Here is a 19551-nt window from a genome sequence, read left to right on the forward strand (position 1 = left end):
TCGGCACGCCGGAAGGCGGAGGTAGATTTCACCGGTACTAAGTAGGGGATTAAAAAAAGATTTCTACCTTAAATTTAAGAAAAACTTCAAATTTACTCAATACGACAATGGTTGTGTGTGAAAAAAGGTTTAGCATACGACAACCCATTACAATTCCAGCAACATTTTTGGTCATCCCGTAAGGATTGGTCATATAAAAAATTGTTTCAGAGAAGTTTTAGGTAATGTTTAGAGGACTAGACCATTTTAAACCGATTCGATACTGTGCCCTTTAACCCCCATTTTTAATCTTATTGTGGGAAAATTATTACTTAATTTGATACATACTATAATTAACAATAAATAAAAACAATTAATATTTAATCGAATTGAACGTAAAGTGGTGGACATGAAAACAGACACAAAATTACACCAATTTTCTCCCATAACTCGGATATTTGTTAACAGATTTAAAAAAAATAAAATTTTGTTCAAAATGAAAGGCTTAATATGTAGCAAATAACATAAATTTTTATAAAAATAATACAGGGTGTCCCATATAAAACGCAACCCATCAATCACTCATCCATGAAATTTCAAAAGTCAGGCTTACTCCCCTACTCGTTACTGAAATGGACTCGTCCAACATCTGATCATCGCGGCGACGCAGTAGAACACTACCGATAGTAACAACAATGCAATCATAACGTTCAGTGTATAGCTAGTGACAAGATGGTGTTTTCGCTAGATGAACGTGTTTTCATTGTCGAGTCGTACTTCAGTACGAAATCAGTGGTTGCAGTGCAAGATTTGTTTCACCATAAGTACCCGGATAAACCGGCTCCTAACAAAACATCAGTATTAAGGTTAATCGCAAAATTTAGAGAGACCGGCTCTGTTAATAACAAGGTACACAAAAGATCTGCGTCAGTTTTGAATACAGATACAGTCGCTGAAATTCAAGGCCGATTACTCGCCTCGCCAAATAAATCGATCTGCTGAAATAATATATAATAATAATAATAATAATAATAATAATAATAATAATAATATATAATAAATCGATCTGTTTGTCTGCTGAAATTAATTTGTCTAAATCGACCGTTCATCGGGCGACCGAACGATTACAATTACGACCTTATCGCATTCAAACGGTTCATCGACTTCTTGAGCCCGACAAAGAAAAACGGCTATAATATTGTCAACGGTTCCGTCGATTTCTGCGTGAGGTAATAAACGTTATGGATTCGTTATTTTTCACAGATGAAGCACGGTTTCATTCGGATGGCTACCTAAACAGCCAAAACAGTAGAATTTGGAGCGCTGAAAATCCCCACGTTTATCACGAAAAACAATTACACCCGCAGAAGTCGGGCGTGTGGTGCGCGATATCGCGGAAGAAAATAATAGGTCCTTTTTTTCGAGTACACCATTAATGCAGAACGATATCAGGATATTTTATTTCAGTTCATTGCGGCCTTGGAAGAGGAAGACAGACGCTGCTGGTTACAACATGACGGTGCGACATCGCACTACGCAGGTTCAACTTCTGATTTCGTCGAGGAATTCTTTGGTAATCGTGTTATCGGTCGAGGCTTGTGGCCGCCAAGATCTCCAGATTTGACAGCGGCGGATTTTTTTCTACGGGGTTACCTCAAAGAAAAAGCCTACGGCAACAAACCACGAACACTTGAACGATTGAAAGTCAATATTGAACAAGCTGTATTAAATATCCGGCCACAAACTTTGAAAAAAGTTGCAAGAAACGCTGTAAAAAGAATTGAAACTTATATTCAAGAAGATGGCGGCCACTTCCAACATTTACTCTAAATCTAAGGTAATGGATGGTAATAATAAAAATTACATTTACATTTACACATGCCTTTTTATTATTTCAATACCTACCAATATAAGGTTGGGTTGCATTTTATATGGGACATCCTATATTTATGGAGATATAACGGATTGAAATAAAATATGGCCGCCATTTTGTAATTTGTGTAGGTATTTAAGTCCTGATTTTTTGCTAATTTTAAAACTTTATTACAAAGATATTTACCTAATATTAATGTGATTTCACTATCCGTACTTGCGATATAAATTTTTATATAAAAATAACAAAACGGCGGACAGTGGGAGAACGAAGGAGAAATTGCTATTTTTCCCAAGGATATTTTTTGTTTAGTTTTATAAGTGGAATCCGAAAAAGTATAGCCAGTCCACCATTTTAGACAGACTATATTATTATTTTTTTTTTGTTATTAGTGTTTTAATGTATATTTTTTCTATTTAACTAATTTGTGATCTTTCTTGTAAAATTGTGAAATAACTATTAACTGGAAGTAATATTTTACTAATGAAGATTTATATGATATTCTTGAATAGTCTAGTACTCACATCATAGACAGTTATACGATGAGAGTAATCTCATTAAGAACAACTCCTGCGTACCTATCCAAACCCTTATGTATAATAAATCTACACTAATTACATATAACAGATAATATGCAAAGTGATATTTAAGTACGGAACAGGCTTATATTACATATATGAGAGGTATTTCGAGACTGAAAGAAACGGGGTTCTACACAGTTAAAAAAAATCTGCATTATAGTAGGTCTTTAATGTTTGTACGCCATCTTGGATCCGCTATATTGAATCAAAATTATTTTTTTTAAAGTAGAAAAATGGTCATGTGACGCATGATTTCGATTAAAAGTTTTATAAGAAAAATAATGGTGAAATTTGTTTTTCTGCTAACGTTTTCGTTATCGAATTATAAGAATTCAAACTTCCGTTGAAGGAAAAATCATGTTAACAAGATAAAACGCACTGCATGAATAATTTTATTGAATTTTAGTTCCATAATGGTTACAATAAGGAAATTTAAACAGTGCTATAATATTGATAAGAACACAGCAACAAATTAAACGGCTATATCAACTGATATTATTTACTTTAAATATTACAATGTTTAATTAAAGTTAATATTCAAAAAACTCGCTTACGAATAATGAATTCGAAGCGTTCAAGCGCTTTCGGAATTATATTCCATCTTCAGGAACTCTCATATTCGTCCTATTTATAATATTAATTAAAACCTCACATGAAACCTATAAAAAAATCGTGATATTTGCTTAAAATATAACAGTTGGTCGTCATACGAGGTGTGTGAGAAAAGTAATGAGATGTAATGAACGATCTGGCAACGCTGTGTCTACCGGTCTGTGCTAGACCGGTTTGTTCATCCCTTCCACATGCTCAGTAAGAGTTTCAACTTTGTTCAGCCGACATATTATTTTTGACAGCGCCATCAGTGAAGTAGTGTTTTTGTTATGTGTTACGAAAATAGACCATCGGGATTTAGAGCGACGTTATGCAATCAGGTTTTGTGTTATACTTGAAGAATCAGCGAGTTTGATCTTTGAAAACATTGCTTATGAAGAGCACAAGTTTTCCGCTTGCACAAATCATCTTTGGAACATCGAGAACACGTTGAAGATCAACCTCGATCAGGGAGACATTCAACTTCGAAATCTGACGAAAACGTTGAACATGTGAGGGGTTTTGTGAGATTAAACCGTCGTTTAACAATAAGGATGATGACTTAACAGTTAAATTTAAAAACTTTCACCGTACATCAAATTTTGACAGACGATTTGGACATGCGGAAGGTTTGTGCGAGATTGGTGCCGAAAAACCTCACGACGGAACAGAAGGACAGTCGAAGAAACGTGTGCGTTGATCTTCTTGAGAGGATTGACAACGACCATGAATTCTTCAATCGTATGATCACAGGTGATGAATCCTGGATATTTAAGTACGATCCTGAAACAAAGCGGCAAAGCGAAGAGTGGCACACTCCGTCATCTCCTCGGCCGAAAAAATATCGAATGAGCAAATCAAAGATCAAAACCTTGCCGATTTTCTTTTTTGACAGTAGGGGTATCGTCCATAAAGAATTTGTTCCTCCAGGACAAACTGTTAACCAAGCGTTTTACAAAGGTGAAAGGCTCAGGAAAAGAGGGTGATTGGCGTAAGACCAGACATTGCAGACAAGTGGATGCTTCATCATGACATTGCCCCGTGTCACACGGCCATTTCCATCACGGAATTTTTGACCTGAAAAAGCATTCCTCAATTCCTTAAACCCCTCCCCCCCCCTATTCAACTGATTTGAGTCCTTGTGACTTTTCCTTTTCCCGAAATTGAAAGGTGCCTTAAAAGGACGTCATTTTGGAACTTTGGAGAATATTCAAACGACTGTGACCGACCAGTTAAATCCCCTACCAATTGAAGCCTTTCAGCGCTGCAATCAGGAGTGGGAACAACGACTCCACCGGTGTATAGCTGCCCAAGGGAACTACTTTGAAGGGGATAATATTGTTGTTTGAAAAAATAAAAACTTTGGTAAGTAAAAACTCGGTCTCATTACTTTTCTCGCGCACCTCGTATGTTATTAAATTATGTCAATGTAAACGTCCTGTCAATTTGGTGATGTCAACTGTTGTGCCTTATTGTGTTTTAAGCAAATATCACGATTTTATAATTTACATATGAAGTTTTAATTACTATTACAAATAGAACGAATATGAAAGGAGTTTCTGAATATGGAATTAAATTCCGAAAGCGCTTGAACGCTTCAAATTCAATTGTTGGTCAGCGGTTTTTTTGTATATTAAGCTTAATTTTGTTATTACACCACCGGGTTATGCTTAACAAAATTATTATAATTTACAATATTTATTTTAAAATGTTAAGTAAATGTTTTCGATCGTTGATTACTAATGAAATAAATTTGAAAGTATACCATTCCACAATAAATGTTCAAAATGCTTCCGCTTTACAGCTTTTTAACCTCCGGGTCCGCAGTTAAGCATTTTTTCCGCAGAGGATGAGATGAACGTTTTGTAGTGTGTGTGAAAAATGTCATGCCTGACCGGGATTTGAACCTAGGACCTCCAGGTGAAAGGTCGAGACGCTACTACTCGTGCCACGTAGGTCGGCCTCTTTTACAGCTTGGCAGTTTAGTTACCTCAAGTAATATCCGTTTTTAACTTGTATCATTCTGGCTGTACTCGAGCAGATTCATCAACAATCTTCTTTTCGATTCGGCAATATCTGCAGATTTTTTTTGTGAATATTATGTTTCAGACACCCCCCCCAAAAATGTAATTTAGAGGAGACAGGTTTGGGGATCTGGTAGGCCCATTATATGGCTCATCTACGACTTGTCCAGCGATTTGGAAATTTTTCATTTAAATTTTGCCGTTCCCGTAGATAAAAACAAGGTGATACTCATCTTGCTGAAACCGTACGTTTTTATTTAATTCTTGTCCAACATTTTGACGGATATTTGGTAAAATCTTATCGGTTAAAAAATTGCAGTAAGCGTCTCCTGTAAGATTGTCTTGTGAAAATAAAAGGTCTTACCGGCTTTGGATGACCTCTGGTGAAGCCTATAATGGGTAGTTATGAAGGAAGTGTCGTGATGACCGAAGCCGTCATTTGAAATTAGTCTTCCCCTTTGTGTTCACCCAGGATTCGCAGAATAAAGTTGTTTCCATACTTTCTTATCAATTGTTATAACGGTGTTTATTTTTTTCTTAAAGTTGACTCTTTACTATTACTTTACATTACTATTTTTTTTTTTTTTTGTAACTATGCCGGTCCAAATTTACAATAAATAATCTCTTATTTAAGAAGCGTTTTTTTTTTAATAATTAACGCTGTACATAAATCGCTTCTTATACACATCTTTTTACCTTTTTAAAATTTAAATGCCTTGAGAATTACAAAGTTTTAGTATAACACATTTAATTTTGAGGTATTTAAATTTTATAAATTTAAATCCCTTCTTATACACATGTGAAATCTATAAATGGAAACCGCGCGAAAATTCCGGCCGCGATAGTAACAGTTTTCGCAATTAAATTTTGTTAAAAGTACAGAGTGATTCAAAGAAACGGGAAATTTTAAAAATTAAATAACGATAATGAAAAATTTTTTTAGAAAATGAATTTTATTTTACGTAATTGTACAAATGTTGCCATTTTAGGATACATACATTTTAGTTTATTTTTTAAAGATGACATCTTCCAGGTGACCTCCTCTTCTACGTAAACACTCACGAAGTCGAATTGTTCACGGATTGACGTAACATCTCGACTGGAATTTCCGCAATTGCTTCTCAGATCGTTGCCTTCAGTTCTTCCGTTGTAGCAGGTCTACTGTGCAACGCTTTGCTTTTAAGGTAACCCCACAAAAAGTAATCGCAAGCTGAGAGATCAGCCGATCTGGGAGGCCTTCTAATGCCACCATTTCGTGAAATAACACGTTGTCCAAACAATCGGCGTACAGCTGCCGTCGATATTCGTGCAGTACGTGACGTTGCTCCGTCTTGTTGAAACCAGGCTGTCTTAAGAATCGGTGGAAATGTCTTTTGTTGTTCCACAACAAAGGTTTCAAGTACGGCTACGTAAAGAGCCGACGTCACTGTAATCGCAAACCGTTGTCATCCTCAAAAAATAAGGGCCTATAATACCGTAAGATGACATAGCACACCGCACAGTCACTTTCTGGTTGTGCAACGGACGCTGGTGTAGCTGCGTAGGATTTTCTTGTGCCCGGTATCTGAAATTTTGCTCGTTAACAAATCCACTGAGGTGGAAATGCGCTTCGTTTGACATCCACAGTTCGTGAACAAACTCTTCGTTATCGTTTATCTTCTGAAGCATTACATTACAGAATCGTGGTCGCACAACTGCATCGTTCGGTTTCAGTTCCTGGACGATTTGCAACTTGTATGGATGTTATTGCAAGTCCTTAGCTAACATTCTTCGAATACTTGAACTATTAAATCGTAAAGATGATGAGAGACGACGGATTGACCGATGTGGACTTCGTGTGACAGCATCTTGTAAAGCTTGAACATTCCTTGGTGTACGGACGGTTTGCTCACGGCCTGGAGGTTTCTTTTTCATTGCCGAACCGGTTTCCTTAAAATTAGATATCCATGCTTTAATTGCATGTGCTGATGGAACACGGTCGTGCCGTCCCAGATTAAAATGACGGCGAAATTCTCTACGCGCTCCTTCCACACTGTCATTGTTTTTGTAAAACCTTTGATAGCAAATTCACGTTGCGCACCACTCCAAGGATCCATTACAACTAAATGGCAGGTTAGGTTAGAGAGGCTGGCGCCACTTATCAAGTGGTACCAATCGCCCACGGCTACCAACACAACTTTCAAAATTTCCCGTTTCTTTGAATCACTCTGTATAAAAGCTAGACAACACTCCACACCGTCCCATGAATAGATCACAATTTCATTTAGTCAGCATATGCGACTCCCTCCGGAGAACGGGGCACATTTCTCCCTCCAAATAACTAGGGCTCTGGTAGGCGCACTCTAGCCCATAGGTGCTGGTACCGAAAGGACTTCAGCCGATGGTCCGAAGGGGAATCACGTCTGGATTACTAGGCTCAAAATTTTAGTCTCTCACGGTCAGGACCAGTAAATAAATTTCACGATCGTCCATACGGATAGGAACGCAAATTATTAAATCCGTCCTTAAATAAAACTTAAAATATATCACCGCCATTAAATAACCGATGAAATCCGCCCGATAATAGAAAGATACAGCAACAAGGGACATTGTCCAGGCTCTGCGATCTGTAGGGAGAAATATTGAAGCTCCCGCCATTCTTGCGTTCCGTTCCGTTATCCACATCTTATCCTTTTTAAAATTTAAATTCCTCGATGATTATAAACATTACGCTCTTTAATTTTCAGGTATTTAAATTTTAAAAAAGATACAAATACGGGGAGCTTTAAAGATCAAAATTGTTTGATATTTAAATTCTGTTGAAAGTTATCGGTAGTTTATATATTTTTAATTAATTTCTGTATATTACGGAATTGTATAAATTATTCTACTTCAAGCGCATAATTTTGGTAAAATGTAATCATACCGAATGATATTTTATAAATAACTTTAAAACGATGATACGAATTTCAGTTGCACCACTTATAAATCGCCCACTTGCGGTACTGCAAACAACAGTTAATACATATCCGTAAACCTGTTAAATGTTTTCGTGTGTTAACTTTACCGTATACTAAATGTATTGGAAAGTTAAATTTATGAACGTCAATCAACAATACATTTAAAGGGTAAGTCAGACAGAATTTATTTTTGTTTAAGAGTTACATGATAAAATAAGTATCTATTTTAATTATTTATTTATTTCATTTAAATAAGATAAAAAAATAATTTCAAATAAAATTTTAGACTCATATTTTAAAGATTATTATTTATATTATTCTAGAAAAAAGGTGAGCATATGTTTCGCCTCGAAAATGTTAAATGGTTTGTTTCATTACGCAGGGTTTTGTTAAATGTTTTTTTCCCAGTTGCAATTAAATAACTTTCATGGAATTAATATATTAACAAAAACAAAAACTTTTACAACGAAAAGCTTAAATAATAATTTTAAAATAAAATTTCAACAGCAATAAAAAAAGGTGACAGTACAGTTGTAGGACTTTTACGCGGCTTTTTTTCTGATGCATGCCTTACACAACACGTACACAGACAAGTTAATTTAAAATATTTATCATTTTATTTAAATATAATATTTTTTGTTTATTTAATTCAATGATTCTAAAATAAAGCGCGCCCGCATACCGTATTTCATTCGCGCCGGGTGTTGTGATACTAGCGGCCACTTTATATATTATTCATTAATTTAATTCTACCTGTGACGTTCCAACATAGACGACTACAGAAGCTGAATGTCAATGCTACACTAGCGCTCCTTGTGATGAGAGAGGGTACTATTGACGCAGTATACCCACTTAATCATTAGTTTATTTTGAGTACTTTGGGAACGGAGGTGCGATTTTAAAAAAAAGTTTTTGTTGAAATATTATTTTTTAATTGTTAACAAATGTGATAAATAAAACCTTAATTAGGTGAAATCTCGCGATACTTAATTTGGTGACCTTATTCTACAGCCTCACCTTTTTGATCTTTAAGTTGAAAATTTAATGGCATTAATGCCCCATATATACAGGGTGTCCCATATAAAACGCAACCCTTCAATTACTCATCCATGAAATTTCAAAAGTCAAGCTTACTCCCTTACTCGTTACAGAAATGGACTCGTCCAACATCTGAACAAGTAGAACACTACCGATAGTAACAACAATGCAATCATAACGTTCAGTGTATCGCTAGACGTGTTTTCATTGTTGAGTCGTACTTTTGTACGAAATCAGCGGTTGCAGTGCAAGATTTGTTTCACCATAAGTACCCAGATAAACTAGCTCCTAACAAAACATCAGTATTAAGGTCAGTTGCAAAATTTAGAGAGACCGGTTCTATTAATACCAAGGAACACAAAAGATCTGCGTCGGTGTTGAATACAGATACAGTCCCTGAAATCAAAGACCGATTGCTCGCCTCGCCAAATAAATCTATCAGACGTTTGTCTGCTAAAATTAATTTGTCTAAATCGACTGTTCATCGGGCGACCAAACGATTACAATTACGACTTTATTGCATTCAAACGGTTCATCGACTTCTTGAGCCAGACAAAGATAAACGGCTACAATATTGTCAACGTTTCCGTCGGTTTGTGCGTGAGGGAATTAACGTTACGGATTCGTTATTTTTCACAGATGAAGCACGGTTTCATTCGGATGGCTAAGTAAACAGCCAAAACAGTAGAATTTGGAGCGCTGAAATTCCCCACGTTTATCACGAAAAACAATTAAACCCGCAGAAGTTGGGCGTGTGGTGCGCAATATCGCGGAAGAAAATAATCGGTCCTATTTTTTTTTCGAGTACACTATTAATGCAGAACGATATCAGGATATTTTATTTCGGTTCATCGCACTCTTGAAAGAGGAAGACAGACACTCCTGGCTACAACATGATGGTGCGACATCGCACTACGCAGGTTCAACTTCTGATTTCGTCGAGGAATTCTTCGGTAATCGTGTTATCGGTCGAGGCTTGTGGCCACCAAGATCTCCAGATTTGACTGCGTCGGATTTTTTTCTACGGGGGTTACCTCAAAGAAAAAGCCTATAGCAACAAATAACGAACACTTGAACGATTGAAAGTCAATATTGAAGAAGCTGTATTAATATCCAGCCACAAACTTTGAAAAAAGTTGCAAGAAACGCTGTAAAAAGAATTGAAGCTTGTATTCAAGAAGATGGCGGCCACTTCCAACATTTACTCTAAATGTAAGGTAATGGATGGTAATAATAAAAAATTACATTTACATTTACACATTTCTTTTTTATTATTTCAATACCTACCAATATAAGGTTGGGTTTCGTTTTATATGGGACCTTTTATAAGGTGATTTAGAGGGGAAAACCGAATATACAGGCGTGCACACACAAATCTTTACAATTTCCTTCTGGTTTTTTAGATTCCTTAGTTGACAAAACTTCAAGATTGGATGAAACTGCATATGCCAAAATTGGATCGATTACAGTCCTTTCCCTTCTAAAGCTATAGCTCTGCTTTAGCGCTAGATGGGAACGTAAGAATAATAAGAAAATTGCAATAAATTTACTTTATTTTTTTCATCACAAAATTGGAGATTTTCCAAAAAATTAAAACAAGCAAATGGAGTTTGCTACTTAGTTGCATTTTGCCAACAAGCGCTTCATTCAAAATAAAAGTGTGAGCAAATATAGAAAACAAACTAACGCACCATGCTACTTCATGTGGTAGAAATATAACGTTTTGTTTTCTTTAATTATTTTTAGATATGCTACTGATGATCTCTAATTTTACTTATTGGTAACTTTTTTCAGTTTTCCCCAAAAAAAAAAATATTTTTTTTTGTTTTTTAAATGGAGATTTTACCTTTTATTTATATGACATTTCTTATACATTAGTCTGTAATTGTCGAATAAATTTTATCATTATGTACCACCCGGTGGATAATTTACTACTTACAAATTTCAATTTTTTACCCCACTACCCGTTATTAGGTAAATTTCATAAGAAAGCTACATATTGTAATGGGACCACCGGAAAATTTCGGGATATCCTCGCGTATCACATCTCGCAGACCCCAAAACCACCGGCACTTCAACTTTCTTTTGGACCCAATAGCTGCTGTAATTTTGCGCCAATCATTTTCAAGTTGATACATAAAATATAACGACCCAAAATCTCGGTCGATATCGTTAATAGGTAAAATCGGACCATGGGGAGGTTTTTCGAAAAAACAAAATATCGCTATACCTTTCTTATTAAGTAAAATATCGAAGTCTTTTAAAGTTCCTACTATTCTTTAGATAAGGACCTAAAAAACTTATCTAAGTATAGCTTTTTGATATCACCAACCATTGGCCCAGGGTGGAAAAAATGGGGTTTCGAAGACAAAATAAATCATAGCTCCGTTAATAGGTACCGTATCGAATCGGTTTAAAGTGGTCGTTAGTTCTTTAAACATTACCTAAATCGTATGTCTGAAATAATTTCTAATATGACCAACCCTTATGGCAAGGGATGACCAAAATATTGTTAGAATTGTAAGAAGATGGGGCTTGTCGTATGCTAAACATGTGAAACTTTTTTTCTCATGCAACCATTGTGGTATTGAGTAAATTTGAATGTTTTCTTAACTTTAAGGTGGAAATATTTTTTATCCCCCTAATTAGCACCGGTGAAATCTACCTTCGCCATTACGGCGTGCCGAAAGGGATTTTTTTTCAATGTAACTTATACATATCTTTAATAATCCCCTTTTCCCTACACCGAAAAAATGTAATTAATGATTGTATTCTACACCAGTTAAGGTTATAAAATTCTTGTTTCATTGGAATTCTATTTACGGAGTAATTTAAAAGTACTTCACCTATTTAAAACCGTATTAAGATTTATTTAGATAACTTATAAATTCGGTTGAATAATCATAGGCATATTTTGACTCGCGTAATTCATCAGTATCGAATTCGGCCATCAACATTGTCACTGTGTTATATATGAATACATTTACCGGTGTGGAAAGTGCGTGCTCGCTGTCTGTTTTGGTCTCACATTGGCTTTCAACACTTGGTGTTCGACGAAATTGTTCGTTAGAGTACGGCAGGGAATCTTCTACTAGACGTACTATTTGCTGTTGGCACCAAACCTTGGTTGAGACAGGCTGTTCTGTTACACATACAAAATCACCAGAAAGCCTAAGCGTCCCTGAAGCAATGGGAAAATTCTGAGAAAACTTTGCATGTATTCCAAAAAAATCACCTGGTGCGTCTACATCAGATCAATAGTAGATTTTTTTTTTGTTATTTTTCTGTGAAAATTTGTTTATATATTATGATTTTTTTTAATCAATTTATGTATTATTATATTCATTTATGCATGCTATATATTTTACAAGGTTGAGTTTTTCAGTATAGTCTTCAGGCGATTTGAGTGTATTGAGGGGGGGTGTCTGGATTATACATTTAAAAGGAGCTGATTTATAGGATGTTGGGTAGTTTGAGTTACGAATTAAGCGATACATCATTACCAGTTTTTTTTTGTTTATATTAAATATGTGCTTTTACTATTTGCTTTTGTGAATGATAGGAAATTTTATTTATATATATTTTTATTCATTGTAATAAACACTTTTAAAATAAAAAAACGGATCGCTACATTTTATTATGACTTTTTTCAATCTATATACATATTTTAATGTAATACATTGTTCGTTAAAGAAATATTAAAAAAACCCAAGATAAGTGAGGGTCATATTTGGGTCACGAAAATATTTTTATTTTATCATATATTTTTTTTTTTTTTTTATATCACCACATAAGCTTGACGCTTGTGTGTGGGATACGGAAATAGAAGTGTAGCGTATGAAAAAATGCCATGCTTGATCGGGATTCGAACCCGGGACCTCCGGATGAAAGACCGATAAGCAACCACTCCGTCACAGAGACCGGCATTTAATTTTTATTTAATTGTTAAATTAAAAAAAAAAAAAAAACATTTTATGTAATATTTAGAAATGAAAAAATATATATATTTACCCGCCATAACTCCTCCTGGTGGTGCTGTTCTTGACGTTCCACCTGATGCAGATGTACCAGCTGCAACTGTTACCCTTCTTCTTATCCTTTTTCTTGCTGCTTGAAATATTCTCCAGTATAAAAAGAGAATTACCATCAGTGGTAAATAAAACGATGATGCAGTCGCAAATATTTGGTAACCTATATCTTGAGATACCAGACACATTCTATCCTGTAACAAAAATAAAATAATATTTTTAATCAACATTTTTACCTTATATTATTGTAAAAACTACATGACGCGCGCACACACACTCGGATTGATAGAGAGAGAGATAGAGATAATAATTATCATCTTCTTCTTCTTCAGATATCGTGGATTACCATCCAAATTCTGTTCCGGCATCACAAAGTATTCTACCTATCTTTCTCTGGGCGAACCCCGATCTCGTGTACCATCTGGATGATAGTTCAGTGCTCTTAAAGAGTATTTAATATCTTCCATCCTTCTTTCTTTTTCCTGTTTAGCCTCCGGTAATTACCGTTCAGGTATCAACTTCAGAAGATACACGAGGATGATATGTATGAGTGGAAATGAAGTGTAGTCTTGTATAGTCTCAGTTCGACCATTCCTGAGATGTGTGGTTAATTGAAACCCAACCACCAAAGAACACCGGTATCCACGATGTAGTATTCAAATCCATATAAACGTAACTGACTTTACTAGGACTTGTACGTTGGAACTCTCGATTTCCAAATCAGCTGATTTGGGAAGACGCGTTCACCACTAGACCAACCCGGTGAATTACAGTCTTCTATCCTGTTCATATGCTTTAACACCGCCGCAAGCCGGACTCGAGAGGATGAGGATATGTAAAGATAAAGGAATATATTATCCTCATAAAAAAATCCTGGATCTATCTGGCTGCGGGTAGTATCTAGTTATAGGCTTCTCCCTAGGATTACTGGGTGAAAATCGTTCAACGATCTCGATGGTGGAACAGTCCAGTCAGCGGGAGGGGAAAATTATAGATTTTTGAAGTAGGGAAGTACATAGGGTTGTAGATTAGGGTAATATAACTTGTTTATATGCGACTGGACAAAATGGCGGCCATTCAAAGGTGATGAAAATCGGTTTTTTCAATTTTGTTGGTCAAGGTAAACTTCTAGAGGAAAACGTTCTGAATGAAAGTGTTAGGCACTTGCAGTACCTATAATTTGAGCTCTTAAATGTTGATTTTCGTTAATCAGTTGCTGCAATAAAGCCGAAAACCCGTTAAAAATGGCCGTTTTTTTGCAAAGACAATATTTATTACTGAAATTACCTTTTTAATATTTTTTTGTTTTAAAAGTTAGCTCTTGGAATTCTGAATCGAGTGATTGGTTACACAAGAAGAATGGTTTATTAGTTGCCGAGAAATTGTAATTTTTGTATAAAAAGACTTCAGGCAACAATAATTATTTTGGATTTTTAAGAATTTTTTCGTGTCTATTCTTTAACATTTGTATTTTAAAGTGGTGTAAAGTTTTAGACCAAAAATTAATAAACGTTTTTGAAACTTCTTTGAATAAATGAGCAAAAAATAGAGCGTGCTCGCGCGTTTTTAGTCGGCGAGAAGCGGTTTGCGCCAGTCGCACACGAATAAAGCTAAATTCTTAACTTCAAATCAGCAGAGTGTGAAAATTTCGCTCTATTCGCAAATTTTGGTCTGATAGAGACCATTTTTTTTTTTTACTGCATATGCCTATTACTTTTATTAAGAACCTTTTCGTCTAGGATGCTTATTTTGGCCTACATTTTGTTCTGTTAGCGAAAATTTTGTGCAGTCGCATATAAACAAGTTATACTACTTACCTTAATCTACATCCCTAAATTTTACAAATTTTTTTACAAAAAAAATCCCTATTGATTGGACTACAACGGCAGAGAAGGTGGAAGAACCTAAGGGAGATCCCCCTGAAAAAAAATCCTGCGCGTTTTGAGGCAGTAAGGTAGCACAGTCGTACCACTAAACTCTTTTTTTCCTCTTACTACTGAGGTTGGAGCTGCGTCGAATATATTGCAGAACCTCAGTGGGTGCCTCGCCCCAAACGGGTACACCCGCGGGGTCCGACAGAGTCGTGCTCGACGGGGGTCGCTCATCCGGCAGGATGAGACTCTGTCTACGTCTACCTTTTTTATCATAAACGGGACAGTCTCTTGTCGTATTATATTAGGAAGTCCCGTTCTTTGGTAAATCTCGTCCCATTTGCTACCAATATAGATAGATTGTATGTTCGGCCGTATCATTTTCATCGCAAAACATACATGTCGCCATAGCCGACATGCGCAAGTTCAGACAAACCAAACTTATGTAGTGTTAGTCCCGCGCTCAAAGGAAGTTTTGTTTATTGGCAAGCATCACAGAGATTTGAGACAGGAACAGAAAATAATTCCATAAATATAAAAATGCTTTCCAGAATTTTACACCACTTTTAACGGAAATCTCGCCTTTAATTCACATTTAATTGATGAAGCCTAAAAAATACGTTCAAAAATGCGTTTTCGATGCCAGCGTCGTTTTCAGTTCATAAGTATGTTTTTTTTTCTATTATTAAAATGTTTTATAACTTTAACTTTTTTTCGAATCTTCAGTAGTTTGATTGGTTTGATACTATCTGCTGGGGTATGGTAGCCCGTGCGACCGGGGGTGTGGCTTCCCTCCGTCGATGGCGTCGTGACTTAGTAATGCCACGCGAGACACCATGATGGGACCGGGTGGTGGTGCGTGGTTTGTCCCCTGCTCCTGCGCGGATCGGAAGGCGTTACCCTTGTTAGGTGACATTAACTGGTCGACTTATTTGGGTGTAGGTCTGAATTTGTATGTTGCGTAAAACATAATTTTAATTGGTATGAGTGTAGCACTGATTTAACTTTAAACTCGTTCGTTTTTTGAGGCATTCACAGTCGCAAACGGTTGTCAAATCTGTACTAGGCGCGGGGTCCGCAGTTTCGATTAGTTATTTTGAGGGAATCATTGTTAGGTTGGATGTGAAGATGTCCGTTTGAGGCTTACGTGAAGGCGAAATTTGATTTGTATTTTAGTGATGCAAATGTCTGCCGAGGCATTTACATCGGTGGTATCCCGACCGAGGCCTGGCTGATGATGGGGAGATATAATCGGTTAATAGGGTGTAAAAACGATCTCCGGTAAAGCCCCTCAGGGCTTGTAACGGAGGGGGTGGTGTGGCGAACGATAACGTCACAAGTTGAGTTTCTTCCCCCCTACGGGGTTGGGATGGTTTGATACTGTTCTCTGTTTGTTCTATTCCGAATTTTTATTATTTTAACCTCAGTATAATTATGAATTTTTCTTAAATTATTCCAGTTATTTATATTTTCAGACGAAGTAAACTTTTACGGAATGAAGACTTTGTTTTTGAAATAATTGTTAAAAAATATTTATTATTAGTTAATAAAAAAAATTATGATTAAAATTCCTTTTTATATATTTTTCAGTTTGGCCCTTTTGGTCCGCGTTACATCTTTCGTTTCATTTTATTCTATATTTTCTCTTTTTCCAATATTACTTCATCATTTCATTTTGCCATTTATTTAGTTATTCCGAACTCTGGATCTTAATTCGGTCTTTACATTTTGACTTGGAATTTTTTTTAATTTGTAGATTTTTTCCCTAAACATTTCCCTACATTATATGTTCTCTTCGAAGATGTGTTTTTTCTCAAGTTGTATCTGACTTCTGAGAACAAAGTTAATTTATTTTTGTCTTTTTTTAAGTATTTCGAATATTTTTTCTGTCAATTTATCTTTGTTTTCTGAAAAAACCTCATAAAATATTAGTCTTTTTATAGACTTTTAGAAGAAAAGTCTTTCGGTAGCATGGTGGAAGTGGGGGTTGAAAATGATTTATCTTACGTTTAGAAGTACGAGGAGTATGAAAATTCCATTCAAAAATGTTATTTCCTTTTATATACAAACGGTGATTCCAAATTACATGATCATCTCTCGGGAGTTCATTCTATAGTCAAAAAGAAGAAAAAAAGTTCATATAATTTTAAGTCAAAAAATGGTTCGTTGACGAGGTTCGGCTTACGAAACATTTAACCTTTCTTTCTTCCCCCTTTGTGAAATTAAAGCATTCTAAAATACTCAGGGCTTAAATCGAAGGGGTAAATTTGGAGCTTCCTTATGGTCTTTGATCTACAAAATTGAATAAAAGTGGTTGCCATTTTGAAGTAATTTATTTATGTGATTACAAGATATTTGTAATGTCAATAGGTTAGAATATCGGAACCGAAAAATGTAAAATTGAAATCTTTTTATAGGCAGATTTTTTAAAAAAATTTATAATTTATAATATTTAACAAAAAAATTTCACATTTTTTTAAGTTTTACAATAAATTAAAAAAAATCTATATATTAGGTAATTCTAAAAAAATATTGAGCCTTTTTCACATGAAATAGCATTATCATACTGTGGATAACGTCGAGTAAGCAGCCATGACATCGCCAATGACCTAAACATCCATCAAAAAACAGTGTTAAACCATTTGGAGGAAGCTGGCTACAAAAAGAAACCCAGGGTTTAAGTGTCACATGATCTGAATCAGAAAAATTTACTCGATCTAATTTCTATCTGAAAATCTGAATTGAAACGTAACGAAATCGAGATGTTTCTGAAGCGGTTGACCATTAGTGATGAACAGTGGAAAACCTACGATAAAAATGTACGAGAAAGATCGAGGTCAAAGCAAAAAGAAAATCTACTATCTGCGGCAAAACCCGTAGTGACGCCCAGGGAAGGTTATGCTTTGCGTTTGGTGGGATTGAAAGGGTATGGTGCATTATGAGCTGCTGAAGGGAAAACGATAAACTTGTCGACAATTAGCGTGATTGAACTTAGCAATTCAAAAGAAACTGCCAAAAGAAAAATGGTGTTTTATACCACGCTGATAACGCCAGACCGTATGTATCTTTAACGATCCATCAGCAATTCAAAGAACTTCACTGGGAGGTTTTAATGGATCTACCGTATAATCCGGACCTGATAATACCGTCAGAGTATCATTTGTTTAGGTTTTTGTAGAACTTCCTTTTCTTTTTCCTGTTTAGCCTCCGGTAACTACCGTTTAGATAATTCTTCAGAGGATGAATGAGGATGATATGTATGAGTATAATTGAAGTGTAGTCTTGTACATTCTCAGTTCGACCATTCCTGAGATTGTGGTTAATTGAAACCCAGCCAACAAAGATCACCGGTATCCACGATCTAGTATTCAAATCCGTGTAAAAATAACTGGCTTTACTAGGACTTGAACGCTGGAACTTTCGACTTCCAAATCAGCTGATTTGGGAAGACGCGTTCACCACTAGACCAACCCGGTGGTCCTTTGTAGAACTTCCTAAATAGTGTTAAGTTATTTTTAAAAGAGGCTTGTGAAAAACCACGAGTCAATTCTTTTACCAAAAACTAAAGAAGTTCTATAGCGATGGGATTATGGATTTGCCGGAAAAATGTCAGAAGGTCATCGAAAAAAAAAAGGTTAATTAGTGGTCTCATGATGTTATTATTTAATAAAAATAAATTTATTCTTAATTTTGGCCTTGAAAAGTTCAATACTTTTTAGACAAGATGATATTATATTATATTTACCTGTGAAACTCTTTTCTCCCATCCAGGATCTTTCCAACCTAATAATGGAGCTATACAAACTAAAAACGAAACGCACCAAATTATAAGGATCATTAATCCTATCCTTTTTCCTGTACGTTGATGTATATAATCTATATTCGTTACTGCCCAGTACCTGTAAAAAAGAAAAAAACAAAATTAAAAAAAAAGGATAAATTAATTTAAAAATAAGTTTATTTTTTCATAAAAATGATATTTTAAAGACTTAAAGTCTTTCATAGTTTTTCACAGTTAATTATTTTAGAGAAAATAAGACAATAAAAGTTCTAGTTATGAAAGCTGAACATTAGTACGTACATAAAGATTTATTAAAAAAATTATATTGGGGAAATTTTTGAGATATGAGACCTATAATGACCGTATCTATCCAACGGTTTATGACTAATTGTAACCAAAATTAAATGGCACCAACGATGTCATTGTTGTATAAAGTTTCATTAAAATCGGAAAATATTCTCAAAAACGCTAAAAAAATTGGATGACAGAAATCACCCAAGTATGGGTGATTCAAAAAAGATTTCGCAACTTTAGTTGTATATAAAGGTTTATGTAGATAACATAGAGATTGAGTTGAGGTCTCATTTTATAGAAAAATAAAAAAAACATCAAGCTTCTCACCCAACATTCACTTGATACGTTATGACTTTTTCTTTCTTTTTCCTGTTTAGCCTCCGGTAACTACCGTTTAGATAATACTTCAGAGGATGATATGTATGAGTGTAAATGAAGTGTAGTCTTGTACATTCTCAGTTCGACCATTTCTGAGATGTGTGGTTAATTGAAACGCAATCACCAAAGAACACCAGTATCCACGATCTACTATTCAAATCCGCATAAAAATAA

General features: G+C 35.3%; 1 protein-coding gene across 1 annotated transcript in view; it reads right to left on the reverse strand.

Moving 5' to 3' along the window:
- The window catches only part of LOC142333705 (5-hydroxytryptamine receptor-like), a 738869-nt gene that overhangs the window by 73993 nt on the left and 645325 nt on the right, over positions 1 to 19551 (reverse strand). The window contains exons 5-6 of the mRNA XM_075381137.1: positions 18670 to 18823; positions 13037 to 13247 (exon numbers count right to left, since the gene is read on the reverse strand). Coding sequence (XP_075237252.1) covers positions 13037 to 13247; positions 18670 to 18823 — 365 coding nt within the window. The remainder of the gene's footprint in view (positions 1 to 13036; positions 13248 to 18669; positions 18824 to 19551) is intronic.

Source organism: Lycorma delicatula, chromosome 13 (genome assembly GCF_047948215.1).
Source record: "Lycorma delicatula isolate Av1 chromosome 13, ASM4794821v1, whole genome shotgun sequence".
NCBI classification, from domain to species: domain Eukaryota; kingdom Metazoa; phylum Arthropoda; class Insecta; order Hemiptera; family Fulgoridae; genus Lycorma; species Lycorma delicatula.